Raw genomic sequence first — 24,944 nt, forward strand, 5'->3', positions numbered from 1 at the left:
AGGAGAGCTTGGGCTGAGTTTGTAAATACCTGTGGCACTTCCTATGTTTGGTTGAAGACCTCCAATGAGACCACAATTTTGACATTATATCCTCTTTTTGAAGCCATAAGAAGCAGGAAAGCTTCACAGCTAGACATCATTTGCCATAAACGGAGAAATAAATTAATTTAACTTTCAAAGGGGAACAGTGCCAAGAGAAACAATCAGCTTTGGGAATTTATAAAGAGCAAATCTCTCTGGTCAGCGTCAATTACTGCTTTCGGCTAATAAGTGGAGTGGAGGTGATGAGGACAAAGCAAAGAACTGTATTTTAGCAGGGCATTTGGTTTTGTGCTTTTGGGAATTTCAGGCAAAAAGTGAAGACAAGTAAGCTGAGGAAAGAAACATCCATTCTTGTAGGCTGCGCCTCTGACTGAAAGCCTCACTTGAAAGGGACAGCGTGGCATGACTTTGCATCGTGAAGGGTGTCCCCTAGGTTCATCGCTAGAGCTGATCTTTAGAACTCAGTTGGAAGGTGAAGTCAAGTCAGTAGTTCTGAGTGCTTTTACGTGGATGGAAGAGAAGGGAGAGTGCGGAGAATGCAGTCTGCCTTTCTACACATGGGTCTTGTAAGCCCTTAGAAAGAAACTCGTGTTATCCAAGCAAGGGGATGTCTCGATCATGTTCCTGAATAGTGTCAGAGAGAAGCCGCAGTCTGGCTTCCAGTTGCATCTACTGTCAGCAAACAGGGTCCTGATTCCCTGTATCTGGTCAGTCCCTTGGCCTTAGGGGTGATGGCTAACTGTGCATGGGTGATACTAGGACAGAACATCAGGGACCTACGTCAAGCCAGTGGATTTAGGAAGGAGTGTGATGGAAGACAAAGCAGACTGTCTGGAAGCACAGACTGTTGTTGCTCATTTTTTGTTAAACACTGTTGCTACCCTCTACGAAGCATTAGCTTAATTAACTCGGGGACAAGTTCTTCTATTTTGGCAAAGTCCATCAACATCCAAGGAGTATTTGGTCCATGTTATAAATATGAAAATGAAACGAAGATTTATTTGGGTACAGTCTAATCACAGAAAAGCTAGCCTGTCTCAGAGATGAATGCGCTAATGATTTCAAGAGTAGACAGATTGCTACTCTACTCTTCCATTGCTTATCTGATGTGAGGCTAAATTGACTTGGAACCCTTTTTGGTTTACCTTTGCTTCTCAAAGGTGAATGACATCCTGTAATTAAAAGCAAAAACAAGCACTTATGCCCACACATTGGGGGAAAAAAAAAAGGAATAAAAAACCTTGTCAGGCTTTTATTACTGCCTGCTATTATCATCTGTTGATATTCCTGCTCAGACATTTTTAGATAATGTGGTCTCATCTTGGGATTCATGGATTCCAGTTCCTCTGCTGTGGTGTATTCTTTCATGGCTAGAATTTTCTGAACTTACGGCATTAAGATCATCCTAATGATAGAACCAGAGCACACTGTTTTCCTTATTTATGCAGTGCGATTTCGCTCTTTGCTCTTAATGTTATTTATCATGGTTAGTCTGGTCTTATCCTCTGCCTCCAAAAGTAGGTGATGACTAATGCTTCCAAGGAAGGAAGGATAACAGAACCTCAGGCAGCCACAGCTGATTTCAGTTTTGTTTTTGTCTTTGATATTATTCATCATTTTACCCCTTCCATTTTAAGTTAGCCTTCTTGGAAAAATGGTCTTATGCTAGCATCCGCCATTTCATAGCTGAAAAATTGAAGAGAGTTTGAAGTAAATATACATGAATGAAGCAAGAGAAGTCTGCTCTTTACAGTGAGTTTAATTGATACTTAATTTAAATGTTTTGATTTGATTTGATTTGATTTAACCAGTGACCTGGCTGTGTTCTGAAAGGATCTGCGTAAGGAAGCAAGACAGGTCAGTAATGCAGATGAAAGAAGCGTAACAAAATTCAGTGGCTGGAAGCAGAGCTAGGTATATTTAAAGCCAGACATAGCTAGATTAATTTAAAGCCAGACATAAAGGAGAAACTTTAATTATGGTGCTTAATTGCTTGCCCAAACAATTTACCTAATGCTGTGGTGGATACTCCAATACTTGCATTCTTTCAGTTGAGGATACATGTACTTTATAATAAATAATCTGTAGCTCAATAAAAGCTTTGTGGAGTAGTAGTTGGATAGAGTTCAGTGCCCTGCACAGTGCAGAAGAGCTAGACGTGGTGATCAATGAGAAGGGCTTTCAAAACAGTGAGGTAAAGAAGATTTAGGAGATTTTTGTTTGGGGTGGGGTGGTGAATTTTGGAAAGGGGTGTTGCTAGAGCGGTCAGTGAGTAAGGAGTCACGGGAAAAGCTCGTAGCAGCCCCATCAGGAACGGAGCTGTTGAGTTACTGCTGATCAGGGAGGATGGCAGTGTGAGGGCGGCAGGCAGAAGTGCAGAAGGCTTCAGCCACGAAAGAGGGATGTGTGGCACTGATGAGGAAGCAAGAGGTGGTTCTCCCTCTGGGAGGGTTCCCAGGGACATGGGCTCTGACGACAGAGGTTGTTCCACCCTGGCTGTGTTAAGTGTTCGGTGGCTGGATTTATTCAGGTTTGCTAGGAAGGGGTGCACTGAGTGCAGGCCATGCCTGATGAATGATTTGCTTGGAGCAGCAATGTGGGGGCAACTGTAGATTTAACCTACAGTTTCATTTTTCAGTGAAAGCTCTGTGGTCCAGCCAGTGACTTGAGCAGCAGAGAGATCAAATGCCCTTTGCATTTAGCATCCAAGGAGCAGCAACAAGTAGCTTGTCCATCAGAAGGGCTGGTGACACTCACCATTCTCCAATGGAGAGGGATTCTTTTTGAAGACCCAAACTGATCAGATTGGGTTTGATGTTTTTTTGGCTCCATCTGCTATTACCCTTGAAGGAGGAGTTTGCGGTATTCACCCTTAGAAGCGGGTAGTGCAGCTATTTTAACAGCTCCATCCCTGACAGCCAAGGTGGGTGGGTGCAGTTCACATTATCCCCTGCCCAGTGTGCATGCTCCCAGGATGTTTTTTCAGGTCCTGCTTCTTGGGTTCCCCCAGCCTAAACATCTTGATGCTCCTTCCATTGTATTTTACCTGTTCCTTGGTTTTCTCAAACCTGCAGTGTCAAATAGTTTGTTCTTTTTATTCTGAGTTTCTCAATGACTTTAGCCTTCTTGCAACCACTGACTTCTGCAATCCCCTACATCCCACATCTAGCTAGAAACTTCTGAAAACAATACTGTTTACTGTAGAACCGGCAGGAATGACTTGCTTTGGAAGGAAACTCCTCAAAGGCAAAAGTGGAACATGTTTGTTGGTGGTGTCTGCTGGCTAGCCAGAAAAGCACTGCCTTTACCTGTCAGAGGTTCTCCAAGGGCAGGAACCACAATGGCGCTGAGGCAGTAGCACATGTAAGAGTAAGTTTAGAGTAAGAGGACTGGTTATAAGCCCAGGTTTCCCTGTACTGTTTTGATTACTTGTCCACATCACAAAATGTTCATCTCTTTTTCTCCAAAAAAGCTTCTGCTTGAAAACTGGGCACATTGCAGGGAATGGTGAGGGAGCACTGATGGCTTTGTCTGAATTAGCCAGGGTGCTCCACTGTGGGTAACCCTGCAGAGGGAGGTGAGGGGCTGTGCCTATCTGCAAGCCACTCTCTCTTATGTTTTGTGTTGCTCTTGGCATTTTACCAGATGAAAAAATTGGGGGAAAATAACAGCAAACCCAGAAGTTTAGCTTCAGCTGTTAAAAAAGTTTCATTAATTTTCTTTTTTTTTTTTTTTTTTTTTTTAATGATCTTGCGAAGTAGTTAGACTGAATTTAATTGAGGCTGGGGAGCTGGGGTTGGAACAGACGAGGAAAAGCAAACTTGCTGAAAACACTGTGAAGGCACAGATAGCAAAAACGAGTGGCAGCAAATGCGTAACAGAAAATGAGAAGGGGAGAAAAAGTAAAAGAAAAGGCTAACAGGGAAACAATTAGAAAATACCACCACCGCCAAAACAAATGTCTTGGAGGGTAGCTGAGACAGAGTTGCGTGCCAGCTTACACTCAGCAATTGACTTACAGCAACGTGGTCTTCATGCTCCCAAACTGTCCATAAGAGCAGTCTGCTTTTTAAGCTCATTAGTTGAGATTCACACCCATTTTCAGCCATCCCCAGCACTGTGCAACCTTGCTACTGAAGCCAGTATTCTTGGTTTGTGCATCATCGCTTAACCCATCCCTGCCATCAATCTGGAGGACCATGAGAACCCAGTGAGGCCAAGGCATGTTGCCAGGGAAGTGGTTAAGGAACAACTAGGCAGCCACCAGAACAGGTATGACAGTAATCTGGTCAGTACTGGGAATATTTTTTTTCCTGCTTTGAATCAGTATGGACATAGTATCCAGGGCTTCAGGGTGCTTCACTCAGCGGGATGCTCTTTCATATGAGATGTCAAACCAGGGGCTGAAAACCTGTCAGAATAAAACTACAGGATGCTTTTAGCAATGGCTAAGGTATGATCATCTGTGGATGCAGTAACTCTGCAGAGTGCAAAGTTGTTCTGTTTAGCTCTTAAGGCTGAGTGCCATCATTGCTTTTCTGCTTTTAAAACCTAGATAGTTGCCTGCACTTTATTGCTGTATTTTACATTTTTGAAGGATGTGGGAGGAGGAGGCAGCAGTGCAGGTGAGTCTTGGTGCTCAAGTGGCAGTTGTTTACTAGGTCCATCAGGGCTGGTAACAGGAAGCACCAGGCAGCGGGAGTGCGGTTCGCGTGGCCTCTGCCCCCACCCGCTGCCGCTGGTTTCCTCCCCAGCCCCATGGGGAGGCCCTGCCTTTCACTTCTTGCTTTCAGAATGATGCTCCGCACTGTTAATGTAAGGTCGGACAGCAGGCATATGGGGGAGGAAGTTGGTGCCCTTGCAGCTCAGCTTTGGATACTTGTCCATCTCCAGGGGTGCTCCCGCCATGCTCCTGTCTGCCTCTTTTCTGGCCAGTCCCGGTGGGTTCCTTTCGCTGGTATCAGATGTCTGGTGCACCAGGCTCATTTTCCAGTGGCAGGTATTGCGAAAGGGCTGTGTGCACACTGAGCAGTCAGACTGCAGGATGAGGAAGAGCCTCAAGTGTTGGGGCTGATGTTTGGCGCTTGCCAGTTCCTCTCCCACACCAGAAGCAAAGGAGGTGGAAGATAACCACAAATTGTCTCTCTCCTAGTGTCGGGTCAGACATTGTGATTTTAAGTAGAAATGATTCCTCAAGTAGAAAACCTGTTAACCTAAAGTAAACTTACTGGGCTGGAGTAAGCACACATACATACACATCACTTTTAACAGTCGTTGCTCTTAGCTGCAGGTACTGTCCCATAGTACCATGTGGAGACCTTGCTCCTTTCCCCTAGACTGACTCAGCATCGCTAACAGTGGATTGCTAGCACAAGGTTATCCGTGCAGCAACCCACAGGACTACTTTCTCTAGTTTATACCCCCCAAAAAAGTTTTCGTTTACGGAATTTGCTCCACCATGAAGCTTGTAGAATGCAGATGCTTTGCCAGCCAGGATGAGTTGGCAAAACAGCTCTGCTCCTAATTCCTGAACAGCTTAATCTTGACATTTCTAGTGATGTGTGAGCCCAAATAAGGAGAAAGGGGAAATGAAGTGTGATTTCTGCTTTGTTTTTAGTAGGTAGACTTAAATATGCTATCAGATGTGCCTTCTTCCTGCCTAAATGTCCCATATAATCCTGGAGGCTGGTTGAAAAGCTCAGTGTGTGTTTCTCTGAGAAGCATGTGTGCATGGGAGTCTTAGCTGTGAGGCACCAAGAGTGCTCAGGTAGGCTAGGAGTAAGCTAGGAGTAGACCCTGTGGCTGCATTCCTGCATGGTATCAACAAGCCGTATGTGGCTGCACTCGTCAGCTTTGGAAATATCGCCTCGTGAGCCATTCAGATAGATTGCTGCACGCATGACCACAGAGCTGTGTCAGAATAATTAGAGAGCTGTAGTACCGTGGACTTCGGTAATGATTTCACTCCAAGGAGGTCTCCACCCTCCAGAGGCCAGAGGTCTGTCCCCTTTCCTCTTCCCAGCCCCAGCTCAGAAGACTGTTTGTACCAGCTAATACAGCCCTTTGCTGCCACACTCAGCGGAGCTACAACTCAGCATCTCAGCCCCGGCAGACTGCGCTTGCTGCTGCCGTTGGGGGCTGCCTCTTTGCGGGTCCAGCAGCCCCTCTGCTTTGTCCCACCGTTCCCAGATGGAAACACTTTCCCGCAATGGCAGTCTGCTAATGTCTCCCATGGCCTGGTGCTCTCTCTTGCACTGATCCTTTTCCCTGTTCAAAACAAATCTTTCCTGATCAGGTCGCAGCTGCCTGCTGGTTTCAGTGGCCTTGAGGAGTCCTGATATCAAAGCAGAGTGTGGCCAGAAGTGACAGGGTGCTCAAGAGCTCCAAAATTAGCATTGAACATTGCATTTCTTGTATTGTGGGATCTTAATTTCTTCATCATACCTCAAATCCAGCTCTATAGGACTATCTGATGGTACTGTAGGACCATCGCCACTACCCAGTGGGTGTGGTTTGTGTGGAGTGAAAAGCACTTGTTCATTGCAACGAACAGTTTTTTTATGGGCAACATTTTCAGCAGCATCTGAGTCCAGTTCTCAAAAGTGATGTAGGCTTTTAAGAGGGCCAAGCCAAGATTTTCATAAATAAGTAATGATTTGGGCTGCCTCTGTTTTCTGTTACACAAGTCAAGATGTCTAAAAGGAGCCTGGTTGTCAGCAGTTGTGGGATTCTGGCGTTTTTTCAAAATTGACATGCTTTTAAAATATCTTAAGCTGGGCATTCAGGAGTGGAGGCATCAAGAATGATTAGCAGCTTTTGAAATACTTTTTCTTAAAAGTTTGAATGAAAATCACTGGGACATGGGAACCTAAATGACATGTGAAAAAGTGCTAAAGGTGTATTTTGGAAGTGTGTCTGCCTGTCTGTGACTACGCTTGCCCCCAGAGCACCTGCACTGTTGTGTGTTAAGGTACTCACAAAAGCCTAACAGGGAAAGGCAAAGAAATCAATACTATGCTAAATGGGTGGTGGGAGTGATGGGCTTCCCCAGGGTGTCAGCCTGCCTCTGCTTTCATTTGAAGAGGAACATAGCATCACTTTTTGCAGGCACCAGCAATGAGCTGATCAGTATTTCTGACCTACTGGGGGAAGAAAAACAAGTTTGTATCTTAAGCCCTATACATTAGGACCAATACGTATAAAGGTAAGCATGCACAAGTTAAACTTGTAAAAGGGTTTTGTAGGTTTGATTTTATAAACCAGCAAATTAGTAGGTTTGCAGCTGTTATTCCCCCAGCCTAAGTGCCTGACTTACATGTGACTCTCTTCCCCTCTCCTCTCAGATCTGAACCATGTCCCACCCGTCCTGGCTCCCACCCAAGAGTACCAACGAGCCTGTTGGTCACGTTACTGCAAGGATGGAGACCACACATGCCTTTGGGACTCCCAGCATCTCAGTGTCCACCCAGCAGACACCAAAGAAGTTTGCGCCTGTTGTTGCCCCTAAGCCAAAGTACAACCCATACAAACAACCAGGAGGTGATGGTAAGTGTTCTTTTAGGAAAGAACTGCAACTGTCTAATTCAGAGGCAGCGACTGCTAACATAGGCTGCTCTTGACTTGCTCTTCGTTGATGAGTTTGTGGGAGCCTCCCTGTTTCAAATCATTGAAATCAAGAAGAATGTGAAGGTTTCTCTTACCCTCACTCTGGCTAGCTGTCCTTCTGAGAGGTGCAGGGCTGGGGGAGGGCATGGGGATAGATCTTGGTTTGAATTTGAAGCGGATGTCCTATGCCCAAGACCGGTACTTTTCAAGGGGGTTTGCTTGCTTGGACTCTGCTGGCATGTGTTGATCCAAGGAGATGGGACTTGAACAACCCTCTTCAGTATTGGTTCGTTCATCCCAGCACAACCGGTATCCTTACAAAGGTGGAACCGAGCGGTGGGAGTATGGGTATAACTGGGGTAAGTTTGGCAGACTGGGTCTAGGAGTACTTTCTCTCAGGCTTGCTGGTTCGATTCGGTTTCACTTTTATTCTTTTCCCTCTACTGTGGAACACTCTTGAATATGAACTAATTTAATGATATAATTCTGATTAAAAAAAATTCGAATTTGCCTGACCATTGCAATATCCTCTGGAGCTGTTCTGTCAGTAAAACAAATGCCTGCCAATCACCATATGTTAGCCTTCCTCTACCTCCTGCTATAAAAGTCCTGCTCTCTGCACATAGCTGAGAAGCGAGCAAGGGACTTAGGTTCCCGGCTCGAGGACACATGGAGGGAGAGAGTTCCAGGCAAAGGGAGTGCATGGCTGGGAGCACCTCTGGGGTCTGCAACTGGGAACCTGCCGGTTGGAGCACCCAGGATGCCACTAGCTGACAGTGGAGAGTGTGTGATGGAACCTTAATGCAGCAGAAACAAGGTGGAAGCCAAGGATTTCAGGAGAGACTGCTAGCTGCCTTGGCAGAGTAGTGACTTTTCTATTCCTGCTGATTTACTTTGGTTAGAAACAGGCTGAAAACTCTTTTCTCTCCTTCTCTCCATCCTCCCCGCAAAGAAAAGAGTTGTATTCAAGAAAAAGAATACAAATTCAAGAAAAAACAGCTTTTGATTTTTGGTTTTGGATAATCTACTTTGCTCCATCACCACTTTTCACTCTTTTGTGTTCAGTGCAATAAGATAAATATAATGTGTATAATTTTTTTCCTTTTTCTACTCTATCTTTTGAAAGCATGTGCTTTTTCAGGAAGACTACAGAATAATGGAAAGGAGAAAGAAAAACAAAGCAGCATATTAAATCTTGCAGTTGAACGATTTGCTGAAGTTAAGGATATTTTGTAGGGAAGTTGGAAAAGTCTGACGAGTGTCTCATTTTTTTTCCCTCTGCCGCTCTAACTTTAGCAAATTCAGAACAAAAAAAGAAAATGTGTTGGAGGGGAAAAGCGAAGTCATATGCACCTGTTCTGTTGCCTTCGGTAACAAAACTCAGCGAATAAGAGGAAGACATTTGGAATTAAAAAATTTCTGGAATGCAATGAAAATGTCACCCTCAAGTCAAGTGGGAATTCTTATTTTTCTAATTTCTTAAAATTTAAAATAACGATGGAAAAAAACACTTTTTTTTTTTTTCTAGGAAAACTGTTGGTGATCAGCCACTATGTTTTTTCATGAAAAATGTCGGTATGCCTTAATTGTTGGTGCTTGAGTGGTTGTAGATCTGCTTGTATGTAACTCAGGAACATTATCACCTTCTAAAAAATTCTCTGCTTCTTGGCATTTGGGGAAGGAGGCTTTCCCGAAGAGCAGAGCAGGCACTGCAGGCTGAGCAGGGGAGAGGAAACATGCAAACATTTCTCATGTAACCCTTACTACGCTGTCCTGCAAGCAACTGAGCATTGCCGGGTCTGTTAGAAACTGGGAGACATCAGGAGCTCCCAGGGGGACTTTTTCAGTGCCAGTCCCTTGTGCTGTCTGATGCTGGGCTTTTGGAGAATCCATCATTATCTGACGGGCCTGGAAGACCTAAGGGTTGGCCAAGACCTGGTCAGGGACTGCCTTAGTGATGTGACAGTGTGTCTGCAGCTTAAGCTAATCCACTTTCAGAAGGTGACATGCTGCTGGTTGGTGTCAGCAGCTGGTGCAAAGCCATTAGCCCAGCCATATATAACCCTGAGAACATGAGGCTTCTGAGATCTGGCAGGTGAGAGGGGAACAGTGAGAAAATATTTAGCCCAACACACTTCATTCACTTTCTGTGGCTCCCTTCTCTCCTCCAGTGTGTTTTCAATTACTTCCATTGTTTTTGCAGCAATCATTCAGCCTGGGAGACAGCTCCGTGCCCCACTGCTTTCCTGCATAAAGGGGCACTGTGAGTCATTTTCCTTAAGTTTGTTCTCTGTTGGTCACAGGTCCTTCCCATCTGGTTAGCTGTGAGTCTGTAGGTGGAGGAGCTGCAGCATCCCCTCGCACCCCGGTGTGTTTCATCCCTCCTACCCCACCAGAGCTGCTTTGCTGGAGGCACGTGGGCTTTCTGCCCAGCATGCGGACAGCACGCAGCACAGCATCCTTCTGCTACAGATGAGTGGAGCAGCAGTGTCGCTCCAGGGAAGGGCTGTCCCAGGGCTGGGATGGGGCAGAAAGCATCCGTGCACTTCATGGCCTGGCACAGCCTTGCCTGCCCCATCCGTGTCACTGGAGCTGGTTCCTTACTACCAGAGGCTGCAGGAATGGTATCAGTAATCTCTCTGGGAAACCAGCAAGTTCTGTTCCCAGCAATTTCTTCACCTCCTTGCCTTTAACATTTGGGAAAATGCATGCTCTGGCCTTGTGTTTCTTTATTATTAATTTGTAGGCATGTTGCTTGCATGTAGCAGGTCTGCCCAGCTGATTGCATTTGTGGTTTTATTTCTTGGTCACGTTGAAAGTGCAGGGGAAAGACACTGCAGTGACAGGCTGTGGAGCAGGTGCTGAGTGCATGGGGGGGATCAGCTGTACCCCCCTCCTCCTCCCACCAAGGTATTTCCTTGCTCTCACTTTGACTTTGATTTTATTTTTTTTTCCCCTGACACCTGCACAGAAAACAGCCAGAAGGTACTGATTAAAAGCAACTCAATGGAACTTTAAAGGAAGTTAGAAATGGTTAAATGACTGAAAAAAAAGTGAAATCACAACAGCCAACAGTTTATAAACCAGCAGCATTTTAATGTGACTTGAAGCACTTAAGACGTGCGTGGTTTAGACCAGCTAAGTGAGCAATTTTCCTAGCGCTGCCAGCCTGCTTCCTTGCTATTTGCCATGCTGACTGGCTGTGACTTGTTTCAAACTAGATTTATCAACTCATCAAAGCAGAGACTGTGTCTTGCTGTCACAGGGATCCATTTGAGGGCCCCCAGGTATAACTGCAGTAGTAATAGTAATAATTGGCATCATCATCATCAATAGGACCACAACTCTGATTAACATCCTGCACAGGTCCCTGTTGTGCAGCTAGCTGAAGAGGCAGGCACAGCTGTGTTTTTATAGGTCCTACAAACACCGGACCAGACTTCCACACGCTGTGGTCTCTGCTGGGTTTCTGGACAATTTAGTGCTAGCGTTCCCCACTGCGACAGTTTGTGGGGGATTAACCTTTCCTGATCCTGGGAAGTGTGAGCACCGTGGTCCCTGGGATGTGCAGGTGCCCGATGTCTTACACAGCTCTGTGTTTACCCCTTGGAGGGAGGAGAGCTGTTTGAGCTTGGGAAAGATGGTTTTGTAGAAGGTAAACAAGTATGCATGGGGAGGAAGTGTGACTGCTAATGAGTTAGGCTGGAAATCAAAATTAGATGTCCAGACTTTTGAGCAGTAGCTCTAAGAAAGTGGAACCAGGGCTGAGACTGGTCCTTGGGTAGAGCTGGATGTGTTTGAAGTTTGAAAGCATCTTTGCTTCATGCTGGGAGAAGACGGGTCCTGAGATGGATGAGACACCATCCAGTCATGGGTCCTGACAGGCCACTTCTTATATTTGGCTTCTTTCTCTATGCTCACGTTTGGTGCTGCCTGCCTCCTCCCTCTGTTCCTCAGCCCACCCTGTCCAACAGCATGTATAATGGGTATATAATGAATAATGTCCTCCGTACTCACTGAGCAAAAAAATCTCTTAAGCAAAATAATGCCTTTTTTCAAGTGGAAGGTATTAATTTTGTTTCCTTTGAAAGCACTGGATGCCCCATCATTGGAAGTACTCAGGTTTGACAGGGCATTGAGCAGCCTGACCTAGTGAAAGATGTCCTGGCAGATGGCAAGGAGTTGGAACTAGGTGGTCTTTGAAGGTCCCTTCCAACCCAAACCTTTCTGTGATTCTGTGGTTGCCCTCCCTCCCTTTCCTGCAGCTTATTTCTCTCCTGCTCTCCAGCTTTTACACTTAAATTGGTATTTCAGCATCTTCAACAGAGCTGGAGCCTTGGGGAAATGCTGCCACGTAGCTGTTCCCATCTATGCTGGACTCAGGAAGATGCAGAGGATTTATAGCTTGCAGATGAAGCAAATTGCCTTTTCTCCTCTTTTCCCTAATCCCAGAAAACAGGGCCTCGCCCTCCAGAGCAGACTAAGGAGGCATCTGCCACGGGGTGAGGTTGGTGATGGTTGATCCACTGGCTTTGAGCATGCTGCTGTGAGCCTGGTGGCAGCAGCACCGGTGACAGCTTGCATGCTGGGTGGCACAGGAGGGAGAGCTGGCAGCTGCTCCCGAGCGAGTGCTGCTGGGACAGGTCAGTTGGGGTGCACTGGGACGGCACCAGGGCTTGTGAAGCCAAAATCAGGGGCTTCAAAAACGTGTGAAAAAAAGACGCTGTCAGCCTGAGGCACTCAGAAGAGCCTGAGGTGAGTCTCTTCAGGCTGTTGGGTGAGTGGCAAGCTTTGTGGTGTGATTTGCCTTTTGGTTTGGATTCTTCGGGTTTCAAGTTTGTTTTCATAACTGCAGCTCTTTCCCCCTTGCCTTTCCCCCTCCCCTCCAAAGAAAACGCCACAGATGTGAAGAAGCACAAGTCCAGGAGAAACCACACTGTGCTGATGCAGGTGGAGCGCAGCCGGTGAGCCCTGGGAGGCTGCTGCCCAAGCCCAGCTGGATTGCAGGGTTGGGCTTTCCAGTCCATCATTCATGAGCACTGCCACAGCTCCTTCTGGGTCAAATACACCTCCTGTGGCCATCCTGTGTGGTCACCTGAAAAGTGATTTGATGGTGGCAGGAAGGGGAAGGGAAAGGAGCGAGCCCATCCTCGCCTGCTGGGAACTTCTAGATCATTGCTTGGCACCCAGGAGGTCGGTCTCCTGCTCCTGCAAAGATGACCATCTCTGCCTCCAAGAAACCAAATTTCGTTATATTCTTGCAGTGTCTTTCATTCATACGAATCTGACCATGCATGTTTCTCAAGCTGCTCGAGACAGGCCGAGATACTGCAGTGTCAACCCTGGCCAGAAAGGGATGTGCAGGCAGCATCCCTCCCCGGGCAGTCGCTTGGCTTACTTGGCTGCACAGCACCTGGACGTGCTTCTCTGTCACCCTCTGAGGCTCTGAGGACACACTTTGCAAAATTTACCACTTTAGTTTATGCTGCTGGGTCCTTCTAAATCCAGTATTTGTTAGAGCTGATGTCTTTTCCTTATAATTGCCACCCTTGGTGAATATTATACCTGCAGAAACAGTTAATATCGATTTAATAATGGTAACTAAGTGAAGGGATGAGAATCAAAGCAAGTTCTTCCCTTCTCCCTTTCCTTGGGCGACTTTCAGATATGGTGAACAAGAAGACTAATCCTTTTGAACCGTCTCCTTCCATTTACTTTGGTTGGAGGGCAGGGCAAGTGACTCATGAGACAAGGCACAACAGCAGGGCCAGCTCCAGGGCAAGGTTCTGTGGTTGACACCAATGTGTATGCTTGAATCCAGCTGGTCTGGGTTTCCCAGGGCTTGACTCTCCCTGCCCTCCTCCTCCTCCTCCTCATGTGTGTGGAGGCTTTTGAGCATTGGCAAATTATGCTCTGCTGTGTCTGTAGGGGACTGGGAGTGTGAACTATCAGACTGTTTGTTGTTTTGTTTTGGTGTTGTTGGTTTTTTTATAGGCAGATATATCTACTGAGTTTTGTTTACAGCAGCTGCTATCAGTATCTCTGTCTAGTTTTTGAAGCTTGGGTATGGATTTATTGGACTAGACACTCCATGTTTTAGCTGTGCTGTTCCCTGCTCTGCAGTCTTTGATAGTTCATAGAAGCTAACCAGGTCTAGAGTCTATTCATTACTTGGATGAAAGCCCTGAAAAAATAAATTCAGGCTGACTTGGGAGATTCTGTGGGTTTTGTGTTGGTTTTCTTCCTGGTTCTCTCTGCTGGGTCTGCACTATAGCAAGAGGAATCCATGCTGGTGGGAGGGCTGTGTTGGCTGAGAGGCAGGGAGGTGGCATACCTGCTCCTTGGAGCCTCTCATGAGCTTTTGCAGGGCTGTGCTCGTCATCGGAAGGAGGCTGGGGCACAGAGGCAGCAAGCTGTCTCAGCCAGGCTCCCGTGGTGGTTTGTGTGTGCCTCACCCAATGCTAATGTGAGATAACGTGATTTACTCTTTTATCGTGGTGGAAGCAGAGGCTCGCTGCCTTGCTTGTGTTGTGAGTTATGCACGTGGACTGTTGCTGCAGCCCAGATGAGGCATGGAAATAATATGTTGTTAGTCAGTTGATTTGATGCTGAAGTGAATCCTGAGTAACAGGGTGTTTTTTTTCCGGTGGGATCTACTGGTCTCTGCCTGCTGCCTCGCTCCTCAGCTCTACCACCAGCTGAAAAAAATCGTTGATGCTCCAGGGAGGAGTCAGCATCTCGGTGATGGGACAAAAAAATAGGCTGAGAAGCGCTCTAACCCCTTTCTGGTCCCATCATTGCGATGAATGCTGTGGTCCCATCCCTCTCAGGACTGAGCTCACGGAGATGAAAAACGTGGTGGGAGTAAAGAGGTGACCTCACTGTTGCAAATCACCCTGACTGTGCTTGAGCGCACCCCCATGTCGGTGCTTGTTTTTAGAGAAAGCTTTTTTAAAGGGCATATTATAAACCTTTAAAGTCCTTCTTAATCCTTGCTCTCATTCTTCCATGTGTTTCTTGTGGTGAATGAAATGGTGGAGATGAAGCAATACTTTATTCATTAGTGTCAGAACTGCATCATCCACAGGCTCTTACAAAATACAGCCAGTGAAAATGAACTTGAAGCTCCAGGCCTCTTTGTGATGGCTTTGCTACCTTCTACACAAGAGCATTTAAAGCACAAAGCACCCAAACCCTGCAGAACAAGCTGGAAGGCGGGGGTCCCTCATTAAGGGGTAGCTGTGAGCCAGTTCAGAGCAGCCTTTCGGAAGTCTCCATTGATTTTTCTGTAATGACATCCTCTTCCTCGTTGGTTAAGAACCAAGTGAAACCAGTTGGAAATGAGTGGTGGTTCTCATTTGTATAGTAGTGGGTTTAAACTGCCCCAAGCAAGCTGAGCTGTGTTGAAGAGGCTTGAGACCAAGCTGGTGCCTTTGTGCCCGGGCAGCATCCCTCTCTACTCGATAGCTTATGAGTGATGCAGGCATGGAGTTTTGCCCAGTTGTCCACAGCACAGTGACCCCGATCAGGGCTTGTGATTCTCACCAGTGTAAATAAACTGGCACTGGGTGGGTCCTTCTGTTTTGATTGCAGTCATCCCAAAAGTTGTTACTGCCTGCGTGGAATAATAGTGTCTGCATCTGCTTTTTTTTTCGGTTAGAGACAAATATGTAGGTCTGTGCTCTTGGCTTTGCTCTCAGGATGAACGTTTTCTTTTTCGAAATACCATCTCAGATAATGGCACAGGGAAAAAGGCAACATAAAACAGGTGCATAACAACTATTATTGAACCAGTATACTTATGCGTAGTTCACAAAATGTCAAGTCAAGCCACCAGGTTTTATTAACAGTTCTGTCTGTGTTTTGTTAGAATTACAAATATTAAACTTTCACAGGCTCTGCAACACATTGCCTCTTATTTGGGAACTATCTGAAGTCGTGCCTAGCCTTGTTTTTCGTTCTGGTGAATGAGCTCGTATTTTCTCTTTTACTTGGTATCATAAGGCAAACATTACACTCCTCAGCAGGTAGATTTTTAATTTTTTTTTGCCATGCCTATTTTTTTTGCTCATTTTCTTTTTTCCTTCTGTCTGTCTGTTCTTCCAAGATACTATATTTCATTTTTCCACTTCATTATTTCAGACATTGAATAGTGATTCATCTTTGCAGTGGCCTGCTCTGTGAACCACAATAGTTTGGGTAAAATAAAGAAAAAGGGCAAAATGGGAAAGGAAAAAGAAAAAAAGATGATTCTGACATACACTGGAATGGAAAGGAGCCATCTTTTTATAACTTGAATTGCAAACATCTGTCATCGACTATATCAAACCTACTTTTAAAAAGATAATGTTTGTCCTCTATATAGTTTTAAAGGGCTGTGGTGCCCAATCAAAGCGAGAGAGCAATGTTAATGCAGAAATAGCTTGGATTCAAGCAGGCAGCACTTGTCCCTTTTATTTTAATCTGAAATTTTAACATCCTCCAGATGCTAGTCTGTTAAATAATAACAATTGTTATATGACAGTTAACAGTTGAGTAGTATTTTTTAATTTTTTGCCCTTGTTCACACAATACAGCTCTCCTATGCCCTGAAAACTAACTTACAATAAAGGATTATATGTATATTTTTCCTTTTCTCTGCTTAAAGCTTTTTTACTCTGCCAGAGAGAGTACTGCTAAGTCAGAGCAACTGATAAATGTCTGTTGGATTATATTACAGGTTGGTCTAATAAAAGGTTAGAAGAATGAATGAGCAACTCTTGAAGCCACAGAAGCTGTACTTGTGGCCAAAGAGCAGGCATTTCTGGCAGTGAACACTACACAATTACAATTTGGACTAAATATACAAGGCCCCAAACGCTTGTTGCTAAGCAAAGTGTGTTGAGATGGACTGGGCTCAAGAGCTGAGGGTCCTTGAGTAGGACTGGAAGTCCTGTGGCTCTGGCTGCCCCACGGAGGGTGGTCATACGGAAGGTGATGAGCAAGGAACTGGTCTAGTTCCTAATAAGCAGACATCACTATATAAAATTCCTCTTTGTCGTCGTCTTTAACCAGCATGCACGCTGTAAAGATGTAGCAGCAGAAGAACGTGTAAGCATGCTGTAGGAGCTCAGCTGGGGATTTGCCCAAACTCTTTGAGGAGCGGTGAAGTGCAAAAGACTCACAGGTCTTTTCCAACTCTTAATTCCTGTGATGACAATGACGAAGGAAAGGTTTTGGTTTAGTCTAGACATGACCAAACCATAAAGCCAAAGGCTGGTGTGGAGGGCTGGTTGGTAAAAATCACACTGGCATGAGAACTGGCATTTGTTTTGCCAAACAATGAGTTTATGGGAAATGCTGTGGAGATGAGGAATAATTGTTTGAGGAAGGACTTGTGCATCTGGACCACCGCTGTTACAAGGTCTATTTGGAAAGATTTAGCAACTGTCTTTTCTAGATACTCTGCAGTGGCATTGGGCTTTGTACAGTCCAAGCACCTGTGTTCTGAGGGTCTGCCCAGGGGTCCTGCTGCGGGAGCTGTCCCTGAATGAGCTGGTGGGAGGAGAGGGGACCCTCGAGAGTAGGAAAATGATATGAAAACAGTACTAGTAAACACAGTGTTTCAAAAGTAGGTTCAAGATAAGAAATTATAGAAATTTGGAATTTATGTTATAAAGAGTGAATGTGATGAGGGTTAAATTCTTACTAAGTGGGAGACTGATGGTCTCTGGGGTTGGTGACCCCATCCTGAGCCACGCCAGCTGGCAGCAGTTCTGTTGTTTGTTGGTAATGACATCAACAAAACCAAGTTCCCTTAACTTTTTTCTCGATACACCCGTATGCACAAGCTCACAATCTGAGCTTCAAGTTTCTCATCTCGCCCGCTGGCCCCATCACCTAGGGCTCTTCTGCAAAGGACACAGTGCCAGGCTGTGGCTGTTTCTGCACGTACTGGGGGTGCGTTGGGCATCCCGGTGGTTTCTTTGGGACTGCCATGCACCTTAACTGGGGTGCATTTCCAGCTGCTTTCCTCATTCAGAGCAATCCAGCTCAGCTCTTTGCAGAACCAGGTCATCTCTCAGCCCCTGAAGTGTCGAGAACAGCTTTACAATGTGTCATCGAACTCTTCGAGGGAACATGCTAACCTAGTGTGTGTTACGTATTTGCAAAGTTTTTGCAGGAGAGCAAAAAGGAGTAATCGTAGTTCCTGGGCCTTCTTGGGAACGGTAAGGAGAGGAGGGTTTCTCCATTAACAGCGCTCTGGCTGCAGGCAGTGATACACAGGAGGTAAAAGTCCATTCTTTTCCCTTCCCAGTCCTGCGATTTAAAATGTCTGAACGCACACTTCAGAAGCCGGGGATGTAAAAACCCCCAGTTGTGCCAGGAGACTCTGCAAAGGCCACGGTGAGCGAAGGGGCTGCAAGGAGTGTTAATACAGTCCATCATTTTGTAACGAGCCCGATGTTCTTGTATGAGCCGTGTCAGGCTGTTGTCTGCACGCTGTCTTTGCTGATCACAGTAATCGGGTCATAAGAGAGGGAGAAGTAATAGTGCGTCTCTTAGCAACCAGCCCCAGGAGAAAGAGAGAATTACTCAAACAGACTATCCAGCCAGGGAAGTAGAAAGATGAAATTTTCTGAAAGTCTGTTGGAAAGTGCTCAGGGACATAATTCTTTTATGTGTGAGATCCTTATAGGCTGGATCCAATGATACCAGACACTTTTTGGTTTTGTTTTGGTTTTTTTTTCTTTTTTCTTTTCGTCTTCCTGGTAAACCTTTGTTTTTAATTGGCTTCAGAAAAAGGGGGTGGGGGGGCAACCCTCTGAAACAGACATTTGGAAAAATAAGTGGCAGATTTTTGTATTATCTTTAACAATGCCAGGGAGCAGGGAGGGAGGGGGAGGTCAGTGTGTCTCAGGCAGGAGATGAGGGGAGCCTCTTATCTCCGCACAAGTGCTTTGAATGCTTCCCATGTCAGTACTAGCTGAAGCACGTTGCTCTATCTGCCGATGCCACAGCGGCATGTACAAAACAAACTTGTTGGGTCTCCGTTGCATTGCACAGGGTGTCATGCCCCATGAGTGTCACGGACTGCGTGCTGTGCTGACTGACAGCTTGGCAGAGAGCTGGGCTCCGTGTGCCCTCCCAGCAGCTGTGCCGGGTCTGCCCAGCCGGGAGGTCAAACGGGTCAGGTCCCGGTCGAATTCATGCCGGCAGCCTTTCCCTCGTTACCCTGGGTTTCTGTCCTCTTCCAGGCTACTGGGTTGTGTAAGACATGTGGGGGAACATCTCTGAGGCCTTCTCGAAGACCGTTTGGCCAACATTGGCCCCAGGGCTCAGGGGGGACGGCAGTGCTGGGAACGTTCTGGAAGTCATATAACAAAATTAGTCATTTGCACTTGGTGTGTGGGATGGGGACAAGTTTGTGTGCTCATAGCTGGTGCTTCTAAAAGATTTTTTTTTATTCCAGAAAGTAGCACTTCTGTGATCAGCTAGTCTACATCCTTCCTGATGGGGTATGCTGGCTGCTTAGGGGACAGGGACCGTGTCTGGGATAGTCTGCCCACCCTCACTAAGCGAGAGTATAAATCCGTGTGTGTTTAGCGGAAAGGTGCATGCTCTAAGATGGTCGAGCTTCCCCCAGATTTGCGGTTGCATCCTTAAAACTATTGCGGTAACAAAATGTTTCTGAAAGCCTGGCATCGTCCCTGGTTCTGAGGAGACATAAGGAAAGTGTTGCGTGTGTGGAGGGGAACAGACACTTCTACGTGACTGATCCAGCTACTGATCTGTGCCCTTCTCTGCTTTTGTCAGTTCTGTCATGCCAGGGCATGTCTAGGTTGTGCAGAGGGATCAGCTTGGCTACCAGTAACAGCTTTGTCTGCAGATTCGTGTGGTTTAATTAAGGCTGCAACCACTCCCCCGAACTGGGATCCTGGGCAGTTGGGTTCAGGCTTACTGCTGGGCTGCTGTGGTTGAGCTGGTGTTGGTACCTGGGTTCACTTGAGTCCCTGCGTGCATGGGCTTGGGTGCAACCTACAGATGGTATTGCAGACATGTTCCAGGAGAGAATTGCAAAAGTTTTTGGAGACAAGACTGACTTCAGCATCTTATCATGGAAATAATCGGTAGAAAAGAGGAGAAAAAAACCCAGCCTTGCAGCTGTGAAGAATTAATAGCTTAGGAGCAACATCTACTACTATCAGGGAAAAGTGAGATAAGTAACAATAATAATTGTAACTGCTTCCAAGCAAATTGCAGAGGCTGCTGCTTTGCCATCTTGTCATAAAGAAGAAGGACTTTCTTCCTTAAAAGTTTAGTAATTGAAGAGTTTCCTTGCTATTTTTGTGAGTAACAGTAAGTGATGTTTCCTGGAAATTTTCCCCCAGCTCTATAAATTCCACCCCAGGGCTTACAACAGTGACTCAGTTTGGGAAGTCAACACCATGCACTTCCTCAACACAGCCAGGCGGCCCTCCCGGCTGGTGCACGCAACTTCTGCAAAACCACTAATTGGTTATTAAACTGCAATACAATTAGGCTCCTTCTTGAGAACTGAACTTCTGTTGCACAAGCCTACCTTCCTGTCACGTCAGAGATGAAGGCACAGGGGGGGCAGAGGAGGCTGAAGCGTAGTTCGGGTCTGAAAAGTTGGGGTTCGTGTTTCAAGGTGCCGCCTTTCCTTTCAGTAATGTGCTCAATGAATGACCCCAACTGACAGATAGATGAGATATTCCTAACTGGCATCCCTCACTGTTCTTGGGACCAAGTTTCTCTCACAGATCTTGGTTTTGTAGCTGGGTCCTTTCCACCTTCCCGTTACGTTTTTGACATCACTTTTTGTACCGACTGGGCACGAAAGAGCCATTTGTAATTCTTTGTGTAGTGCCCAAGGAGAAGTAGGAGCTGGCTGACTGAATTAATCCTGCAGTTATAGAAAGCAAATTGCACTGAGATCTCAGGTCTGACACAGCTGTCTTACACAAAAATGAATTTATAAAGACAAGAGGCAACATGTGAAAGAAGTGTGAGCTGGGTAAAAATCACAGCTGGCCTGCATCTCCTCTGGTATGAGCGTGGACATGAGACCACACAGTCATAAAGGGTAACGTATGAAGTGTTGCAGTATATTCCTCATTTTCTGCTTAGTCCATTCAATGCCTTAGATTTGGATTAAATTCATAATTGAATTTTCCCCATTAAACTGACCCTGCCAACAGTGGTCCTGCAGAGTTTGAGCCTGTAACCCTTCTCTACAGCAGAAAAGGCAGTTGGGTTTGTAACATGAGAATACTTGACCGACTTCTCTTGGCGCATCAGGCGCTCAGCCTGTGTGCGTAAAAGCAGGGCATGTGCCCTCAAGAGGGAGAAATGACCTTGCGGCAGCGGGAGGGGGGTCGGGCCGGTGGATCTCCAGCTGCCAGATCTCTAGGTTTCGTTCAATTGTTCACTTCCCTCATTAGGGATAAGAGTCTTTTAGAGAGCCGCGGGAGCGATGGGTTTGGCTGAGCCTGAAAACTTGATATTTAAAACATTTCTTCATGCCAGTGAATCGCTCTTGTTGGCCAGACAGAAAATACCTTAAATTTAGCAGCTAATCCAAGACAAGAGATGCGATGCATGATCACAGCTGAGCTCTTTCCCTATAATCACAATTGGACTTTTTAGGCAAATAATTGCTGAACCACCATGTTTCCATTCTGAGTGATGGTGCTTTCCTGAGATATTACTGAGACAAGCTAACGGAGATCCATTTGCCTTGTTATGCCTTCTCACGTGGGAAGACTATCAATCTCCTGTTTCTGGTGCACATTTAGCGCTGCCTGTTTGTATGTGTCCAAAACTGCTCTTGCCCCAGCGAGAATGTGTTGTGTAACTGTGGCAGGGAAACAAATAAAAGAGAAATAAGGTAGTAGGGTAACTATTTTGAGAGATGAGCTTTCACTTGGCGTGTTGATTTTCCCAAGAGATATGGCACGTCCAATACCTTCTGAAAGTTGACCATCCAGCATGGCATGGGTCTCTGGGGTGGGAATATTCCATTTTAAGAATCGGTTGGGTAAGACACGGGTTCGTGTTTGATGGACACCGCCAACTATTTAAACGTTAAAGTGCTATGAATTCCATCTCTGAAACTGGAGGCGGAGGTAACACAAGTTGGAGAATCTGGGCCTAAATGTCAGGGCCTAAAGGTCACTTTTAATCAGTGGAAAGTGCAGTTGTCACCACAAACGTGAGGCTGCAGGAAGGGAATTGTGAGGCTCCCTATGTATTTGATCTCCTAGTACCTGACCAAATACTCATAGTTTACACGAAGTCCAGGGATTGTTTTTTTTTTTTTTCCTAACAAACCTGTCCAGCAAATGTGGTTCTAATCTTAGGACTCAAACTCCCCTTTTCTTGGTTTTCTTTTTTTTTTTTTGTGTTGTTGTTGGTTTTTTTCCATCCCCCTTGTGATCCAAGAGCAGTGATGGACGTTCTGGGCATTTGGTCAGTGGCTGGGATGGAGCTGAAATCAGAGCTTTCTCTTGTAGCAGTTCTGGCTCCGTCATGCCCAGAGTAATGAAAGCTCCTTCTGGGAGGAGCCAGAAAACTCATGAGGCCTCAGGAGGAGCAGGAAGGTGCATCTTATTTCTATAAGTATCTAATTGCGAAATCTTTTGGCTACTTAGGAAAATGATTAGTCAAGTCTATTGGAAGGCAGTGTATGTCTATTTGTGGGGACTAGGGAAGGTTTGATCGTCTCAGATTTCTTGCCTTCTTTGTTTTCCTTCTTCTCTATTGCAAACGGTAAATGATTAAAATGAGGGTGTGTTTTGAAAAGAAGATTTCTAAAGAGAGCTTGGAGGATTCTGTCCTTGTTTGTTAGTTATTTCCTATGGAATAATCACCATTTGCAAGTGGTCAAGAAACAACAAAGCATTTGTTTGCTGATCCCAACATTTTAGCGTGCTGTTTGAGAACGAAATCTTGGGTTTGCCTGGTTGTCCCTCATGCAGCGGTACCACAGGTCACGTCTCCTGCTGACACTTGCGCAGCCCCGTTGCCGCTAAGTCAGGTCAGCGATGGCTCCGCTGAGTGGGTTTACATAAATGCAGCTGTCTGGACCTTGCAAGTCCATTTGTTATTTATGCGCAAGGAAGACCTGAAGCCAGATACTTCTTGTCAGGGCTGGCCTAGTTGAGCTGAGAGAAGGCACAGCCTGCAAGGACAAAACACTTCCAGCTTTAGCCAGTAGCTCCAGTTCTTATTGGGAACTTATTGGGTGCACATTAAAACATAATCTGCACCGGAACACAGATGTGTTTACTGTGAAAATGCCAATTTTATATCATCATATCTATGTGCTTTTTTATATTTGGTGGAAAATAAGAGAATGGAGTTTTCTGTCTCTGATTAAATATTTTCCTGTTAGGGTTTGGAAGCTGTGTCCCGGCAGGCTCATTCACATACCGTACTTAGCTGTGGGCTTATCTTAGCGTGGAAGGGGTTTGTTTCACAGTTAGCTGGCACATGGAGACTAGGGGCTGGGGAAATCGCAGCTGAAGCTGAGTGTTTGTAGTTCTCATGAGTTGGCAAGTGGACGAAAACTGTAAGCGCTGCGTTGTCTTCAGGTCACCCTAATAACTCTGGTGAAAATCACCGATCACAATTTTGCCGCCTCCTAGTCATCGTATGTAAGCTGCTAGAGTAAAGCAGGCACCTTTAGCCCTAAGCAGGTCCTTACTGAGCTTTTCAGATCTTACAGCCGGTGGCATGTAGTTACGATGCAAATGGGCTGGTGGATCTGCATTGGTCACCTGGCATGTGGTCTTCGGTGGGGTTTGGGATGTTGCTTTGAACACAGTGGTGAAACCTGGTCCATTTCTCATCAGCTTGACATGTTCTTCATCGACATCAGTACCTGATAAGTGAAGTGTCGCTTCTCAGTCTTCTTTGACACATTGTCTGTTGCCTGTCATCTCATAAATCTCCCCATGAAGCTCTAAGTAAACACCCCTGGGTGGAATCAACGTATCGTTTTTGTGGCATTTCTTGTCATCTAAACAGTAATTTATTAAAAATTTAATGACTCTGTTGCTCTAGAGAGGACAAAACAGAGCTGGCGCCTGCCTTTAAAGTTTCTGTTTTGTATTGTTTGGTGATTTTTGTTTTGTTTTGGAGTTTTTTTATTTTATTTTGGAGGAAATCAAGTTGATAAACTGCAGGAAAACCATCTTATTACAAAAAGCTTGAGTGCTTCTGAGAACATTTAAAACAAGGATGACTAGAAATGACCTTTCCATCCTGGAGCGAACTTTGAGTGTTTTCTCCCTTTGGCATTTGCAATGATAGACTTTCCATCTGGTCTTTACTTAAAAGCTAAGATGCAGCTTGGTTTTTTTCACATTAAAACTGTGCGTACTCTAAAATTAATCCTCTTGATCATTTCACTTCTGGGAGAGGAGTGCAGAAACACTGGGAATATTTGCTTATTTTTAGCAACTCCTTTCAGTCCTCCTGGCAGCAGATTCCTTGTGTCCCAAATCAAGTAGTTTCTGATTTGGGGGAACCCTGGATTTCCATCTGCTTGTGTCTGGGGAGATTATACCCCTTCAGGGAGATTTTAAAAGAAATTGAAGAGGTGTCTGTGGCCATGGTGAAGTGTGTGATCTGGATCAGAGGGAGGGATCTGTGGTTACATTAGCTACCCCTGGTAATACTGTCATTTCTAATGCTGCAAATTCCCTGGTCCCAGGTTCCTATACTGAGTCACCAAAGCTGAATGTGCAAGAGTGAAATCCTAGCAAATGAATGCTTTGGGGAAGAACTGGGGATCTCCTGAGAGGTCCCACTGCAACTGTTCAGCCTCGTTTCAGCAGAATCTTCAGGGAAAGTACGTAAACTGATCCTTTTGATTAGCAAAGCATTTCAACAAATGCCTAATTCGATACATGCTTTCCAAAGGCCAGTGAGATGTAACATTTAAGCATGCACTTGAACTTAAGGATGGAACCGAGTCCGTGCTACATGCAAACATGTGCATGCACGAGGGGAACGTTTCTGTATCACTGGTAGGAACATCAGACACCAGTTTTGTAATTATTTTTTTTCTTCCCTGTAACACTGGTCGCTACTGAATGTGTTTTCTCTCTCTCTTTTTTTCCTTCTTCTTCCTTCTATTCAATGAAGTTCTACAAAATTGTCTGTAGCTGGAAGATTACCGATGAGCCGTCTCAAATGTTGTTCTGGTGGGAACAGCAGAAAGTAAGTCTATTAGCAAAGCCATGTTTTTTATCAGAACTGCATATGGGGCATGCACAGGAAACATATTT

General features: G+C 45.5%; 1 protein-coding gene across 17 annotated transcripts in view; it reads left to right on the top strand.

The window, feature by feature from the left end:
• Window positions 1-24,944, top strand: part of LPP (LIM domain containing preferred translocation partner in lipoma) — a 371,893-nt gene that overhangs the window by 155,419 nt on the left and 191,530 nt on the right. For all 17 annotated transcript variants that reach the window (XM_080409296.1, XM_080409294.1, XM_080409284.1 and 14 more), the window contains one exon: window positions 7,386-7,587. In XM_080409296.1, the coding sequence (XP_080265422.1) occupies window positions 7,395-7,587 (193 nt within the window). In that variant the 5' untranslated portion in view covers window positions 7,386-7,394. The remainder of the gene's footprint in view (window positions 1-7,385; window positions 7,588-24,944) is intronic.

The sequence above is a fragment of the Falco punctatus genome (assembly GCF_963210335.1).
Source record: "Falco punctatus genome assembly, chromosome: 13".
Classification (NCBI taxonomy): domain Eukaryota; kingdom Metazoa; phylum Chordata; class Aves; order Falconiformes; family Falconidae; genus Falco; species Falco punctatus.